At 37.3% G+C, this 16,698-nt stretch overlaps 1 protein-coding gene across 1 annotated transcript in view; it reads left to right on the forward strand.

Moving 5' to 3' along the window:
• Positions 1–9,408, forward strand: part of LOC306987972 (uncharacterized protein) — a 42,451-nt gene extending 33,043 nt beyond the window's left edge. The window contains exons 8-11 of the mRNA XM_079592647.1: positions 909–1,043; positions 1,610–1,918; positions 7,617–7,931; positions 8,356–9,408. Coding sequence (XP_079448773.1) covers positions 909–1,043; positions 1,610–1,918; positions 7,617–7,931; positions 8,356–8,405 — 809 coding nt within the window. The 3' untranslated portion in view covers positions 8,406–9,408. The remainder of the gene's footprint in view (positions 1–908; positions 1,044–1,609; positions 1,919–7,616; positions 7,932–8,355) is intronic.
• The last annotated feature ends 7,290 nt before the right edge of the window (positions 9,409–16,698 follow it).

Here is a 16,698-nt window from a genome sequence, read left to right on the forward strand (position 1 = left end):
CCTTGCTGAATCTGATCAAAACACGGGCGAAGAAGATGCAGAAAAAAGTGATGTCATATGTGATCATTTCCATATGTAAAATAACGCGATCATCAACATTAAATGGCATATAAATCAAAACTGCTTAATGTTACTGAATGAAATGTCAACCCAGGACGAGCTGCAGGACTGTGAAGCTTTAGAGGTGTTGATGAACTCGATTTATCTGTGTTCTGATCATCCTTCTGAATCTGCTCTGGATATAGTCCTACTCGTTGACAAAAACGTGATTTTCTCAGCTTTTTGCTCAAAAATTAGCTTCTTTTATGAAACTTAAAAAAAAGAATGCATGAAGCTAGATTGTGGTTGTTGTTTAAAAGCAGAGGCTGGCAACTTTTTCCCAAAAACGCTGGTGGGGAAAGAGTTAATACAAGTATGAATCATTTCTTCAGACTCCTAACTAAGAATGTAAAATGTAATTAAAATGGAAGACACTAATGCACTTATCATTTATGTTGGTTGGTTAGTTAGTTAGTTAGTTAGTTAGTTAGTTAGTTAGTTAGTTAGTTAGTTAGTTAGTTAGTTAGTTAGTTAGTTAGTTAGTTAGTTAGTTAGTTAGTTAGTTAGTTAGTTAGTTAGTAATGATGAACATCTGCAGTAAATGTTTTGAGACTGCTGGCACATTTCTGAAGGTTTAAAACTGTTTAATCTGCATTACTGCTTGTAATATTTTGATTGAAATCAGTCGTGTGTTCACATCAAACTCCTGTTGTAATACAGTAATACTGAAGATGAACAGTGAAAAGGAGAATAATGAAATCTGAAATTAAATTAGAGGCTCATTTATCATTCACCTTTAACAGAATCAGATTCATATTTAAATATCAGACTGACAGATTCACTCACACTGACTCTCTCTATCATTACAGATCCAGGTCTGTCTCCAGGTGCTATAGCAGGGATTGTTGTTGTTGGTCTGCTGGCATTGTTTGCTGCTGTTCCTGCTGTTGCTGCTTTTGCTGCTGTGATTTACTATCGCCACAAGATCTCTGAAGTAAAAGCATGTGAGTATTACAGCTGATAAAGCAAGATAAATGCTGAGCTTTATTATGCTACAGTAGAGATTAAGTGTAAAATGTTTGTTTATAATCATGTTTCAAACATTTTACATGTGTATGTGTGTATTGTAATGTTTCTCATAAAAGCAGGGTTAGAAAGAAACATAATCAATACACAGATATTAAAGAGTAATGGCCTGTGGTTTTGTTTAAGAATGAAGGGCTCTGAATGCATTTTTATACAACTTTATACAACTATTTTATTGTTGTGTAGAAATGAAATCTACAGCTAGTCCACACTTTTTAGAATGCATTTCTTTTTGCATTTAGAAGTTTTCTGTTCGGGTTGGTGTCTGGGTTTGGGTTAAAATACAGTATTTATAACCAGTTTAACAATAGACTTCTGTGCAATGTCCCCATTCAGAAAGCTGAGTAGACGTGTGTCAATCAATCATAACTGATCTGGTCTCCTGACTGCTTACACACAGGTTCTGTGCACTCTTCATCTGGTCACAATTCAGCTAACGTCTGTTGTGTGTTTCTCTGTTTCTGTTTGCTGCTGTGAAATGAAGTGAAGAGACTGACATTGATGGAGGGAGAAACTGTCACTCTAATCCTTTACGGTATTGAACTACCTAAAGATGAAGACATACAGTGGAAGTTTGGAGGTGCTGTTATAGCTGAAAGAAAAGGATTTTATCAAAAGATCACTGTAAATGATGCTGTTCTTGGTGAGAAATTCAAAGGCAGATTGCAGCTGGACAAATGTTCTGGATTTCTGATCATCACAAACATCACAACCACAGACTCTGGACATTATGAACTATGGAGCGGCACATCGGGAATGAAACCATTGAAGACATTCTATGTTTCTGTCTACGGTGAGTAACTCATATCTTTATGCAATAATGATTTTATGTTAGATCAACACTGAATCATTTAAATGAAGGACTATGAGTTTTTGATGAGTCATGTGATCAGACAGTTATCTTGGTAATAGGCTTGTTTGACTTGAAGTAACACTGCACAGACCGATCAGTGTATGACATCAAAGTACAGTGAGAGCGAAGCATACTTCTGTTCATACTTAATACATCTGTTCTCGAATCACTCTCGCTGACTTTGACGTCACACACTGATCGTTCTGTGCAGTGTTTGTTTGTTTGTTTTCCGTTCTGTTCAGTGTTACTTCACTTATTTTCACTCACTCTGGACTTGATTCAGTTATAGCTTATATGTGCAGTATTCAGCACAAGTATTAAAACATAATGCAAAATATTATGCTCTATATAAAGGCACAGTTTCATCTCAATTCACTTTAAAATCATCAGTTTATTGATTAACTCTTTCCCCGCCAGTGTTTTTATTATTATTATTAAGTTGCCCGCATTTTTAATCATTATTCAATAATTTCATGGCCCCCAGAATATTTTGTTTTATGAATATCTGAAATATCAAATAAAGAACAGAGCCTCTGCTTAAAGAAAAACAAATATTCTAGCTTCAAGCATTCAAACTAGAGGTCGACCGATAGTGGATTTTACCGATAACGATAGCTAGGTTGGGCCATACTTGCCGATAACCGATTAATGAACCGATAGTTTTTAAAATTTATACTGGATAAAAACAAACATAACACTCCAAGTAAAACAGTGCTGAACTTTATTATAAAAATAAAAAAAACTGTATTGAACCATGAAAACATGCTAAATGAAATAAATATATAAATGTGAATAAATATTTAAGTCAATAAAAGACATTTATTCAAACTGAAACAAAAAGTAATACTCTAAATAACAAATAAAACCAGTTACATTCAAAATTTAACTATTTAACTGTTCTTTTCAAGCCAAGTTAATTAATAAAAAAGTAACAAAATTTGTATTAAAGTGAAGATGAAAAAAAAATAAAAATAACCGAAATCGAATGCTTTTCTGATTCGTTTATGTTTCTGTCGGCTGTATGAACATATCAGTTTGCTTACGTCTCTAGCTTTAAATATGCAACTGCTCTGCATATTTAATGCATAAAAGTGACCAGCTGGATATGAACTAATGCAAATATAGAGGTAACAATTGTGACATTAAACATTCGGGTCGGACTTACGTTTATGTTTGTCAGTGTTTTAACCGCTTGAGGTACTACTAATGTTAGCGTCCTCTCAGCCTCGAAGGCAAACAAACAGTTGTGCTGTTCTTTCTCTACTAATGCAGCATTTAGTCAACAAATTTATCACTTTATAATGATATGACAATGTACTGTATACATACATTTGAGCTGTCGGTGCTTTAAACGCGCATCTGATGTCAGCGCTCTCCACGCAGCATGTGCTCTCAGTGCAGCACGCAGAATCACGTGTCGAAATAAACAACACGAGGCACGAGTTTTTATTACACCTCTAGAGGCCGCTCTTGTATTGCATCATGCCAGCAGACCCTTCTCAGCTCTTACACTGTGTAATGAATGACAGCGCGCGCTTCTCAGCCGCTCCAGCAATGGACGCAACCAGGAAAAACTATCGGTATATATTTTTGCCGATAACGATAGTTCCACCAGTCAACTATCGGTGCCGATTAATCGGCAAAACCGATGAATCGGTCGACCTCTAATTCAAACTGTACAAAATTTTTAACAAAAAGCGGAGAAAATCACGTATTTGTCAAAGACTCCGGATCAGTCTCTTCCATCAAAGTTTCCATTTCCTGGGTTGACACTTCAGTCGTCGCGTTAGATTTGATGTATATGCTGTTTAATGAAGTGATGGATGATTTCGAAACACTGCTTCATGAAGCTTCGAAACCTTCAGAATCGTTTTGTTTCGGATCAGTGATTTGGAGCTTGTATCAAACTGCCAGTCGTGGTATTTCAGTAAACGAGGCTTTGTTACGTCATAACGGTTTCTAAATATTTTGACATTTCAGTGGTTCACCGCTGCAGGGTAATAAACTCCGAAAAACCGAAGCGTCTATGGTTTTTACCTGATCTCTGATCAGTTTTATACATTTGTAGATGTTTTAATTAGACATTAATATAATTAAAGGAATAATAGTAGTTAATAGTCTCTCATTGGCAACTGTTTAGCTGAGCAATCCAAGGAACAAACAAAAAAAGGCCTGGAAATGTATTCGACATATTATACAGACACTTGATATTTAATGGTATTAGATGATTAGTTAATTAAATTTGCTAGATTTTACTTTCAATAAAACATTTGCAATTTTGTAAAAGGTGTGTTCTGACCAGCAGGGGTCGCCAGCATGAGGAATGTAAAACATAAACAATGAAACATGAATTTCAATAAAAAATGAGCTATAACCAGTTTCCTTAAAAACTGATGTGTTGATCCTGATGACCTCACATGATTCGGAGAATATGATTGGTCCAACACGGATCACAACAAACATGGGAACATTTGACTTGTAGGCCTATTATAGATTTATACCAACTTTTTGATATATACAGTACTGTGCAAATGTCTTAGGCATGTTAGTATTTTCACACACACACAAAAATGGTTTTAAGCCAGTTATTTATCTTTTGCTGTAGTATGTCAGTAGGAAATATCAGTTTACATTTCCAAACATTCCCTTAGCCATTAATTATAATAATTCTCATCAGAAAAAAATGATTTTAAGACAGTTATTTATACAATTTAGCTGTAGTGTGTCAGTAGGAAATATCAGTTTACATTTCCAAACATTAATTTTGCCATTAATTGTAATAATCCAGTGAGATTTTTTGAGAGTCTGACAACAGCCGGTATGCTCCAAGCGGAGATCTGATCTCACCATCATTGAGTCTGTCTGTGATTACATGAAGAAACAGAAAAAACTGACACAGACTAAATCCAGAAGAACTGTGGCAACATCTCGAAGATGCTTGAAGACACCTTCCTGCAAACAGCATATCGACTGTTGTCAGATTCCTTGTGCATACAAAAATCTCGGTGGATTATTAAAATGAATGGCAAATGGAATATTTTGAAATGTAAACTGATATTTCCTACTCACACACTACAGCAAAAAAAAAAAAATTCTGGTGAAAATACTAACGTGCCTAAAGGTGTACACTGAGTCCGAAACTTTCGCAATGTGTTTTTTCGTATTCGTGATTCAGTGCCTCTGAACTGTCAAAACACCATTCAAAATGCTTGCTACGGATGCAAAGAAAACAGAAACTCAAACCCGATCCGAATTCTTTTTATGACGGACGAAAGTTTGTAAGCGTGTTTGACAGCGTGAGGTCATATTTATTTTTTTAATGTGCGAAAATTTCGGACTCAGTGTGCAAGGGGCTTAAGACTTTTGCACAGTACTGTATATAATGATGTATTACTGTCATGGAAACAACAACGGGATCCAGTAGTGAATGCAGTAAACGAGAGTTTATTTAAAGTACAAAGAAACACAGAGAAGATGGTCAGATGTTGCAGAGGCCTGTTGCATGAAGCTAGTTGAACAAACTCTTGAGTTTAAGAGTAGGTTTAGATTCGACAAGTCCAGATAAACCTGGTTTAGATCAGGTTCAGCTGTCTCACAAAGCTTGATATAAAGTTATGTTGTCTGTCAACTCAGGTTTGATCCAGAGTTTACGATTTAACTCTGAAGCGAGTGCAGCTGAAAGTGTGACATCATCAGCTAACAGCCAATCACAGGGAACATAGAGAGAGAGCGTAGAGAGATGGCTCACTTCTCTTCTGAAGATTAAGAGATCATTATGAAAAAAATATCATGAAATGAAATGCATTTACAAGGCAGGAATAAACACTGATGCTGCAGTGAAAGTTTAAGGTAGCTGAGAGAAAATATCGGACTATATCGATGCATATGAGTCAATAAAATTGGCCTAATAATTAAAAGTTTCACAAACAGCTCAATAGAAAACACGTAAATTAATCTGTTTCAAAGCGTTATATATTAATGCATGTATTATATTATAATTTACATTAGTTTAAAAGCAACGCTTATTATTGTCAATTAAATAATTATGATGCGTGTATGTATTATATGAATTAAAATAATAATTATATATATATATATAGCTCTCTCCACAACAACACAGACACAGGTCGGTTCCTTGAAACGGGCGTTTTAATTATTTGGCTCGTCTTGTTTACGCCGTGAGAACTGCATTCATAAATGAACATGGTACAAACACATCAGCATATTATACAATATAGTCTTAAAGGAAACGAGATACACAAAAAAAATTATGCTTTCCACACATCAAACAAATTACATGTGAAACAAATACCTCGTTGGCTGCTTGTCATGAAAAGAGGTCCTTGAGTTCTTTGTTTAACTAAATCTTCTTTACTGTCCCTTTTTGACTTGACAACACTTAATTTAAACTTAATTTATTTATTTATTTATTCATTTATTTGACATGGACATTGCAATTAAACATAGTGCAAAACAAGTCTGTAACTGATGCTATGCAAAAAGAGTTTATAGCTATTGCTAATTTTCCACATCAGTCCATGGTTGGGCCTTTACACTACAACATTTACTATTTCATCTTAAAAACATATATACAGACACACCATATAAATCACTTACATACACAAACCAGCTAACTACAAATGGGTACATTCCTGTTTCGATTTCATCCAAGACTTAACTCGAGATGTAAACATTTTAAGCTCAGTCATGGTTTTAAATTCAGTGGGTAATGAATTGACCGTTCGCAAAACCCCGCCCTCGACCGGTTCTCGTCCAATCCTAGCTCAGCAACTGTAACTAAGGAGAAGGACCCCCGTCAAACATTCAGATTTCAGCAAGATAGTGAAACGATGCGCCTATGGCAGTGAGGTCTGCACGGGCTTAAAACTTGCTGTATTTTATGATTGCTTGCAACAATAATAAAAAAATAGGCTACATGTACAAACACCGTTTCACTGCGGCCCCTCATCAGTCAGCAAACAAGAGAGAAAAAAGAGAAAAAGCACGGACTTACTAATTACGAAACTTTGATGTGGTTGAACAGGTACACAGACACAAATTCCTCTGGAACTCAAACATTACACTTCAAAACAAAGTTTGCGCAGTTGCACAACTATTTACACAAATATATCCTTCTCAGTCGGCTGAGTTATGAATGAAGAGAACAGCATTGAGAGTTCATTCTCGCGCCTTACGTTTAAAGAGATATAAATGAAATTACATAACATTACATAAAACACACATTTTACATTGTACCTCTAATAGATGAATGCATGAAATGATGGATTTAATTATAAATACATTAATTATTAAACAAATGCATAGAACATTTTGTTAACAGCAATTACAATATATATATATAAATTAAAATATATATATATATAGCAGACAACAAAGCAGACAACAAAAGAGAATGGCAGACATGAACAAACGACGATCTGACAGAGAGAGACTGCATCACCAGGGTAGATATAGAGAGAAGATGAACCACGACAATTACTTTTATTTGATTTATAAAATGAGTATTACCGTAGTACATTTTTGGCATGGAGGAAATTAATCATGTTGCTTTCAATGCTTTTTAATATGGTCCATTTGTTTTCTTGTTCCAATTTTGTTTCTGTGTTTCTGTGTTTAGCTAAGACAGATATAGTGAAAGAGCCAGTGAAGATGGGAGGATCTGTCACTCTGCCGACTGGTGTTGCTGACATAAAGAAAGTTGATGAGATCCAGTGGAAGTTTAGACTATACGACTCTCCCATAGCTCAAATCACAGGAGGGACCAGTAAAATCTCACCATTCGCTACTGGTTGGAGATTCAGAGGCAGACTGAAGCTGGATCAGGACGGATCACTGACCATCTCAAAGATCGAACTGAATCACACTGGATTGTATGTACTATACATCACCGATAATGAAAAAACCACAATGAAATTATTCAAGGTCAAAGTTGGTGAGTAAATCAAATATTTTAGTATAATAGCGATCTTATTTTAGATCAAGCCTGTCAGACATTCAGATCAAAGACTGAGTTTGTGTGACGACACTTTCTGATCTCTGTCAGAACAGACTCTGTCACTGTGTGTGTAACTGTAAATGATTGTGTAAATATTAAGGAATTTAAATGCAAATAATACATTCAAAATCAACTTCTCCTAACTATATATATATATATATACACACAAAAGGCGAAGCTTTCCTTTAATATGATCTGTCTCGTGTGTTTTCTTTCAATCTCACTGATGAAAGTTGGAGAAGTATGATTCCAGTGTAACATTATCATCATTCATAATACATCAAAATCAACTCTCCTTACTATATATATATAAAAGCAAAGTTTTTCTTTAATATGATCTGTCTCGTGTGTTTTCTTTCAGTAAATAACCCAGAGGAGCCGGAGGAGGTGCCTTTGAACAGCGTTCTCTGACTCCGGACTGTGACGTTTTCAACATTCAAAATCAGTCGAAATCAGATTTCTCCTCATTTGAGCCTCTAAACCCCGTATGAAGTGTGTGTGTGTGTGTGTGTGTGTGTGTGTGTGTGTGTGTGTGTGTGTGTGTGTGTGTGTGTGTGTGTGTGTGTGTGTGTGTGTGTGTGTGTGTGTGTGTGTGTGTGTGTGTGTGTGTGTGTGTGTGATGTTGAGTTGTGCAGTTAAACGACAGGATAACATACAGACATATTTCATTTACTATGTTCTGCAAAGTGATCTTTAGACTAACTCTCATCTTTATTTGATCCTCTGATGTAAATCTAATCAGAATCTCACATTTCAAACCTGCATATAATACACACTGTATAAACCAGTTTCTGTTTCTGCATCTATTAGACAAATCTCTGATGAGAAATGTCATGTTTAGACTATATAAGAATGTGTGTGTGCTAAACCAGTATTTCTCAGACTAATGTGTGTTTTTATATAACAAGCATGTTTAATCCTGAGCTTTAGATACTTAACAGTCTCTTCACTTCTAGAAGTTTCTAGAAACAATTTAATTGAAGAAGTTTAAGTGTGACTTTGACTGTTCATCTGTGTGTGAAACTGATGTGACGCTGTTATTGCAGAAATGATCTGCACATTTATATTACTCAAGTATTATTTTGCCTTACTCTATTTGCTCTTATTATAATCTGTCTTTTTTATGATACATAATTGCACTTATATTTTTATCAATCTATATTTTGTATTATCTGAAGTGAATCTGCCCATCTGTGTTTCTCAGATCAGATGTAAATGTTAATTATTAACTCTGAGCCTCTGATGATGATTTTCACTGTTGTGTGACATTATTGATTTCTGATTGTTCTTTTATTTCATTTTATTAGAGAAGCTTTAGCTTGAATCTTTTGTATTTGCTGATTCGAGCCGGACGCACAGCGTTCACTTCATGCTGTTACTGAATAAAACAATACAAATAAACCACAAAAACAAATCTTGAGGCTGTCGTCTGCTTTATCCTTATCCTGATCCTCCCAGACTGTACAATTGGAAAAACTCTTAAAGCACCATTTTGGTTCTTCAGAAAGTCACACTTGTGTGTAAAGTAATAATAAAGTTCAGAATAAAAACATTTGACTGGTACAATCTCAAACAAATGAGACTGACAATAAAGAAAAACATCAAAAGTATTAATTCTTTAAAATGCGATCATGCAGCACAAATACTCGAGTGGATCACAACATTCAGAAAACTGTTTAAAACATTGCTTGTATTAGAAATACACAATCAACCTCCATTATTTTGTTCAAAGACGACTATTGATTCTGTATTAATTCATTCTTAATTTGTGAATTATGTGTGAATGTGAATTCTAATGACATTTTAAGCACCAGTTTTAAGGAAATAGCGGAGAATGAGTTGTTTGGTCGCTCCTCCACTAGTTGGCGCTCCAGTGTCTGTCATCGTGTTTAATTCACCAGTCTTTGCTCCTCCGCCTGATGACCTTTTCACATTATTTTTTCTCTTATTGTAGCTTTACAACGTGTTAATAGAAAACTAAAAATATGTATTAAAAATAACAGCACGTGAACATTTAAAAGTTGGTTACAGTGACTGTTGTTGTTCGTGGTTTGGCCACAGTGAGGCGCCATACACAAGAAGTGACGTCACCCCTGGTGCTGATAAGAAATAGAGTGCCGAAGTTATGACGTCACTTTGTAGGCCGAAACGCGGAAGTGAGTTAGCATTTTAGCACTTCCGGTTCCCTCGCCCTAAAGTCTATGGGTTTTTTTCAAGGGGGTAATCCATCCGCCGGAAACTGAAGCCTCCGCGGGAGCCGCCATTGTAGCAGAACTTCACCTGCTGTTAGCATTCCATTGACTCCCATTCATTTTTGCGTCACTTTGACAGCGAATAACTTTACATCTGAAGCGTCCAAAGACTCCATTTGTCCATTATTTATTTCTAAAGAAACACGACAATGTATAAAGGGCTCCATTACTTTGTATCTTACGTTATGACTTAGTAGAAGCCGTTTTTGTAAAAAGTAGGCTAACGATTGCGTCATACCCACGCGACTCTCTGTCGCACTGTAGAGAAATTACCGTATAGACCGGCGGAGAAGCTCGCTGGCAATCGGGGGGACGTGGAGGTATAAAGTCAAGGGAGAAGCCCATAGAGATTCATAAAGTTGCTCATGCTGCTGGCTCATTGACAAATAATAATCACGCTCTCCGTCTCTGCGAGATTCGGAAGGGAATGATTCAGATTTCTCTCGGCACAGCTACTAGAAGACCCACGTCACATCTGCGTCGTCAAGCTCAGTTTGAGTCTGCGCAGTTCGCCTGGCGATCAGGAAGTGAGTGCTTCAAATGGGCTTCACTTTTCTCCGTTGAAATCTATGGGGTCGCTGTGTCCATCTTATATACTGTCTATGGTTTTTTTAATGGGTTTTTGCTAAATCGCCTGAAATAAGGTCTGTGGTTAACAAAGCCTCTAAATATTTTCACGTTTTGATCTATGACATAAAACACACCAGTTATAACCTGCTTGTGATTTTTAAAAACTTTATTGTGACTTAAAAACGGTGGTTGCTAACAAGTTGCTAAAAGGGACTACATCCTTTGGCGGGGACTTTAGACGTCATCAATACTAACCCGCGTTTCAGCCTCACGTTCTTTATTTCTGTGGAGAGACTGTTCGACAATGGTGTTTTGTTTTGTCCCGAGATGCAACCACAAGTAAACCAGTATCTAAGCTGCACTGTACATGTCCAGATTTATAGCGGTTCTCTCCTCGATCTATGGTTTTTCTATCGTCTAAGAAAAAGGACATACGATTGGAAATTGATACGGCCATAGCTAACGTTAGTGCTTCTCAGATGGTAAAAGCGCATTTTTTTCTGGCGAATTAGCAAATGGTATGCAAACATACAATCAAACATAATACAGTGAAAGATCATCTTTATTAAAGTTTATAAACTTTAATAAACATTGTGCCCCAAACTTTATATAGTTTGGGGCACAATGATCAGGCATTAATCATAATCACAAAGAAAATAATATTAAGGTTTATATAAACTAACAAAATAATAAACGAATAAATAAAACATTAACAAAAGATAACAAAAATCTCAGAGAGGCACGCATAAACAAAATTAGTTTCTAACATTTTTGGGGGAAAAACGAATGGGCAATATTTCTCATGAAAAGGTGGATAAGTGTTCATACCATTCATTCACAGCGCAGATCATAATGAGCGAGAGTGTTTTTAAAATAAAGTTTGAGGAAGCTTGATGATGACGTTGATCCGCGACCACCTACAGTGGTGTGCTGTAGTCTGTAGTCCGTTTATAGCCTACCGTTAGCATTTTATATCTGACGGCTTTATTTAGGCTTCAAAATGTATACATTTTGGATTAACTTGTAAAGATTATCTTGATAGACAAAACGTGTAAGGGTCACAACTCTTTGTTGAACACAGATCTTATTTTTGGCGATTTTCCAAAAGTCTATGGGGAAAATGCATAGCTTTTCGATCGAGGGAACCCATGCGCCGCTAACTTCCGGGTTGGCCTACAAAGTGACGTCATAACTTCGGCACTCTATATGCTTCAAAATATAACGGTAGGCAGCGAAATATTTTAAAAAAAAATGGTGTTTGAAATGAAATGTTTATGAATTAAGATCTGTTTATTCTTTTAGAAAATTCTGTCATAATTGTCTCACCCTCAAGTAGTCGACCTATATTTTAAAATGAGTAAGATTAGGTGGATTTTTTTTATTCCTCCCCATTTGCATTTGTGGATAAAGATTTTTTAGTAGGCTAATTCACAATATAACAAAAATTTAATTCACCAGTATTATCATAAAAAAATAAGTTCAAGGTCCAACATGTTTGATATTTAGGATTTTAAATCGGGATGAGCAAGACTGTGATTACGTCATTACTGTCAAAATAGCCAATAAGAAGCAAGCAGGGCTGTTGCGGTGAAGTAATTTCCCTTCAGGTAATTTTGTGACTCAACAGCGCAATATGCGGTATTATCTCCATTTATTTATTTATTTATTGCTAAATAAACAAGTGTTACGCTGTGGTCAGCAGGCACAAAGACGAGTAGTCTACATGTTCAGTAATGAAACCGAAACTAAAGTGGAGTAAACAGAAGATACAATGTCAAAATAAGGGTCCGCATAATATAACAGAACATAAACCTGACAATAAGCTTATTAGGCCATTGTTATATAAGTTAGTTCCGATCCTCGAATCTCACTTTATGAGAGGCTTTCTGCTGATATTTCTCCAGTATCGGCATTGCTCGTCTCTGCGTGTTATAGACAGGCTGTCACCCAGCGCAGTTACATTGTTACGCCACAAGATGGCGGCAAGCGACTGTCTTTGAGTGAGTAAACTGTTCACAACGGAAATGTAAAAAAAAAAAAAAAAAAATCAGGATTCATTCAAAGATATGAAACAAGCTGTTAATTATTTTAATATTTAGTTTGACTTTTAAGCTCCACTTTACAAGGCTCATTCGAGCAGCAACGCTGAAGCTGATGCTTTACTTCATAGAGATCAAAGGCATTGATTCATTGACCAGCGCTGACGCCATTCATTAGAAATATCCTTAAATGTCAAAAGTATGATTTTTGAAAGATTTCGCTTTCCTTGGTCACGGCAACCTTTTCACGAATATGACTTGATATGAAGGACAGATATTTTGTTTACATCCGCTTTTCCGCTTCCGGTCTGCACGTGAGATCACGTGAGGCGCTTCCTCTGGCACAATAATCTTAATATTATTTTGAAGTGGGTAACGACTTTCAAATATTGTAGTGTGAGCATGTTTCATATTTGAGGGAAGAAAATCTGTAAAGATTCACATTCACAATAGGTTAGATTTTAAAACTCCTGTAGTGTGAGCCAGGCATAAGTAAATAACCATTAGTGAAACCAACAAAATATTTCCCCAAAACCAATTTGCTGAAAAGAGAGATTTATTTTGGTGTATAATATATTTATTATTCCAAAACAAGCATTTATGAGGGGAAGAAATTGTGTTTGTACAATCATCCATGGTAGCAGTGCCTGTTTATGAAAATGTGAAAGTTTTATGGGAAGCTTGTTAATGTTAAGATAAGATAAGATAAGATAAACCTTTATTCGTCCCACAGTGGGGAAATTTCTGTGTTACAGCAGCAAAAATTAAGAAATAAAAATATAAAAATAATATAATAATAAATACAAATAAAAAAAATATATATATACACATACTATAATAACAGTATATACACAATACAAAGTATAAATACAAAAGAGGGGGGGGGGGGTCTACTGGATCTACTGGTCTACTGGGAACAGCTTTGGTTGTAAAGTCTAACAGCAGCAGGGAGAAAAGACCTTCTGTAACGCTCCTTCAGACACTTAGGATGTATCAGTCTGTGACTAAAGGAGCTGCTCGGTGATGTAACGGTTACATACAATGGGTGAGAGGCGTTCTGCAGTGTTACGTGCTCAGAGGATATGCTGTTTTGCTAGTGTTACTTTCACTTTCTCCTCTACGCTATCACCTCTCAGGGCGGTGCTGTTGGCTTGGCTGTCAATCATCATCATCGCGCGTCATCTGAGCGGGCTTTCCCCGCTATAAAAGGGTGACGCAGACCGGAAAGCGAGAGAAGAGAGAAGGAGGGAGTCTTCTGTTTTGTTTTGCCACGCCGGGTTGTTGGCGTGTCTTTTGTTTGGTTGATTTCTTTTGATTTGTTACTTTGTTTAATGTTCAGAGTTAACGCTTTGTTTTCTCCCGATCGTTTGTTATTTTTGTAGCAAGTTACAACCTTGAGTTATGTTTCTTTTTCTTTATACATATTGTTTTCAGCCGACCAGGGAGTAGTGCCAGGGAAGTATGTCACGTGACTTCCATTGTGCAACATCTAGGGAAGCGCATGTTAATACACTAGGTAAGGAGCGGGTGCTGTCATTGTATGTTTGAATTTGGTAGGTAGTATAGATTAGGTAGGGCGTGTTGCGCGCCGAAGATTTCATTTTGTTTATTTTCTAATTAGTAGCTTAGTGGGGAATGGGGTTGTAGTTAGAATGCGGGTTTTGTTTTGTTTCTTTCTTTGATTTAGCCCCGCTCAGGTTCCTACTCCCTGTGTACGGAATTTATGTTTAATTTGGTCTCTCTCTCTTTTGAGTACCTGTTATGAATAAATATATTATTTATTTCAATTTAAACTCCCTTTGTTCTTGTGTATTTTGGCACTGGCACCTTTTTGACGTCACCACGCAGGGTTAAAATATCCGGGAATCTACTTTTTTTTATGCCGCGTTCCCTCATACCCTCGGAGCTAACCTAGGAACGTAACATAAATTTGGGGGCTCGTCCAGGATTTCTCTTAATATAAACAGAGAGTTCTAATTATTATTCCATAAAAACCCTGGAGACGTTGTTGGGGTGCTTGGGTCGGATTGAGTAGCACAGAGGTGAATAAGGAGCAGTAGCCTATAGCCTGTGTGTGTCTTCTTGTGGATCTATTGGGTGGCCTTTAGTTTGTTGGTAAATTTCATTATGACGTCGTACGCGCAAACTTTCATTGAAAATCCCTCATTTGAGGTGTTCGGGAGATGTCGGAAGGATGAATTGTTAGTAATAGCTGACCACTTCCAGATTTCTGTCAAGCCGCAATTATTAAAAAGTGAACTTAAAGATTTTTTATTACACCGATTGGTAGAGATGAAAGTGTTGTTTTTATCAGAGACGGAGGGAGAAGCAGATCAAATCGCAGTTGATGCGCAAGGGTATGAAAATACAAAGGCTGGGGAGGAAGGTGCGAAACTCGCTGGGACGGAGACCGAGGTCAAAACCCGAGCAGTCTTGCCACCCTTTGAGCCATTTTCACCGGTTAGGACACCGGGATCGACAGCAGAGTCGAGACTGAAAGTCCGTCTCGCCCGACTCCGTATAGAAGCGGAGGAGAAAGCGCAAGTACGTCAGGGCGAATTTGATCTGCGGCTCAAAATCCGTCGGCTGGAGATAGACGCTGAGAAGGAAGTGAGTTTGCGCCGGTTAGAGATGGAGGAGAGGAAGCTCGCACCTGTCCCTGCTGGCTCAGTCACTTCTGGTTCGGTGGGTAAAGATACTGCAGTTCGAGGTACAGCCTCGGCGGCATTCGATGTGAGTAAAAATCTTCCTTTAGTGCCCTTGTTCAGAGAGTCGGAAGTGGATAGCTATTTTGGGGTTTTCGAGCGGATAGCGGTCTCGTTAAAATGGCCAAAAGATGTATGGGCATTATTATTGCAGTGTCGGCTGTCAGGAAAAGCTTTGGAAGTTTTTTCCGCACTTTCATTAGCTGACAGCTTAGAGTATGAGACTGTTAAAGTAGCTGTCCTTCGTTCGTTTGAGTTGGTCCCCGAGGCTTACCGGCAAAAGTTTAGAAACCACAAGAAAAGTGTGAATCAAACATTTGTTGAATTCGCCCGCGAGAAAGGGGTGTTATTTGATAAGTGGTGTGTATCGAGCACAGTAACTGATGTGTCTTCTCTCCGAGAGTTAATGTTGCTAGAGGAGTTTAAGAAATGCTTGCCGGAACGCATTGTTCTTTATTTGAATGAGCAAAAAGTTACTGATCTCGCCACGGCGGCCGTGCGCGCTGATGAATTTGCGCTTACACACAAAAATGTGTTTATTAGTGCGCGCACGGATAGAAACACGACTGCGGTTTCTCAGTCCCAGTGGTTACCAGTAAAACCTGTTAACGAACAGGCAAAAACGGTTAACGAACAATCGAAAGAAAGACGTGAGTGCTATTATTGTCATAAAGTCGGTCACGTATTAGCAGATTGTTTCGTTTTGAAACGCAAACAGCAGGGTACGTCACAGCAAAAACCCGTTGCTTTTGTGAAAACTGTTTCAGAGAATACTACAGAGGTGTCGCTTGATGGGATATACAAGCCTTTCTTGTTGAGAGGATTTGTATCATTCAGTGATAATTGTGAGGAGCAGGTGGAAGTACAGATGTTGCGTGACACCGGAGCTGCTCACTCGTTTATATGTGCTGATGCGTTACCCTTTTCTGATCAGTCCCATTTGGGATCTAGTATATTAGTTCAGGGGTTTAGTATGGAAGTGGTGAATGTGCCTTTGCATCGTATTCATGTGCGGTCTGATTTAGTCACTGGATTTGTAAATGTGGGGGTGCGCCCTGCCCTCCCAGTTCCAGGGGTCTCATTTATTTTAGGAAACGACCTGGCTGGAGGGAGAGTTTTACCTGCATTGGAAGTGGTT

This window comes from Phoxinus phoxinus (assembly GCF_949152265.1).
Source record: "Phoxinus phoxinus genome assembly, chromosome: 20".
In the NCBI taxonomy this organism is placed as follows: Eukaryota; Metazoa; Chordata; class Actinopteri; order Cypriniformes; family Leuciscidae; genus Phoxinus; species Phoxinus phoxinus.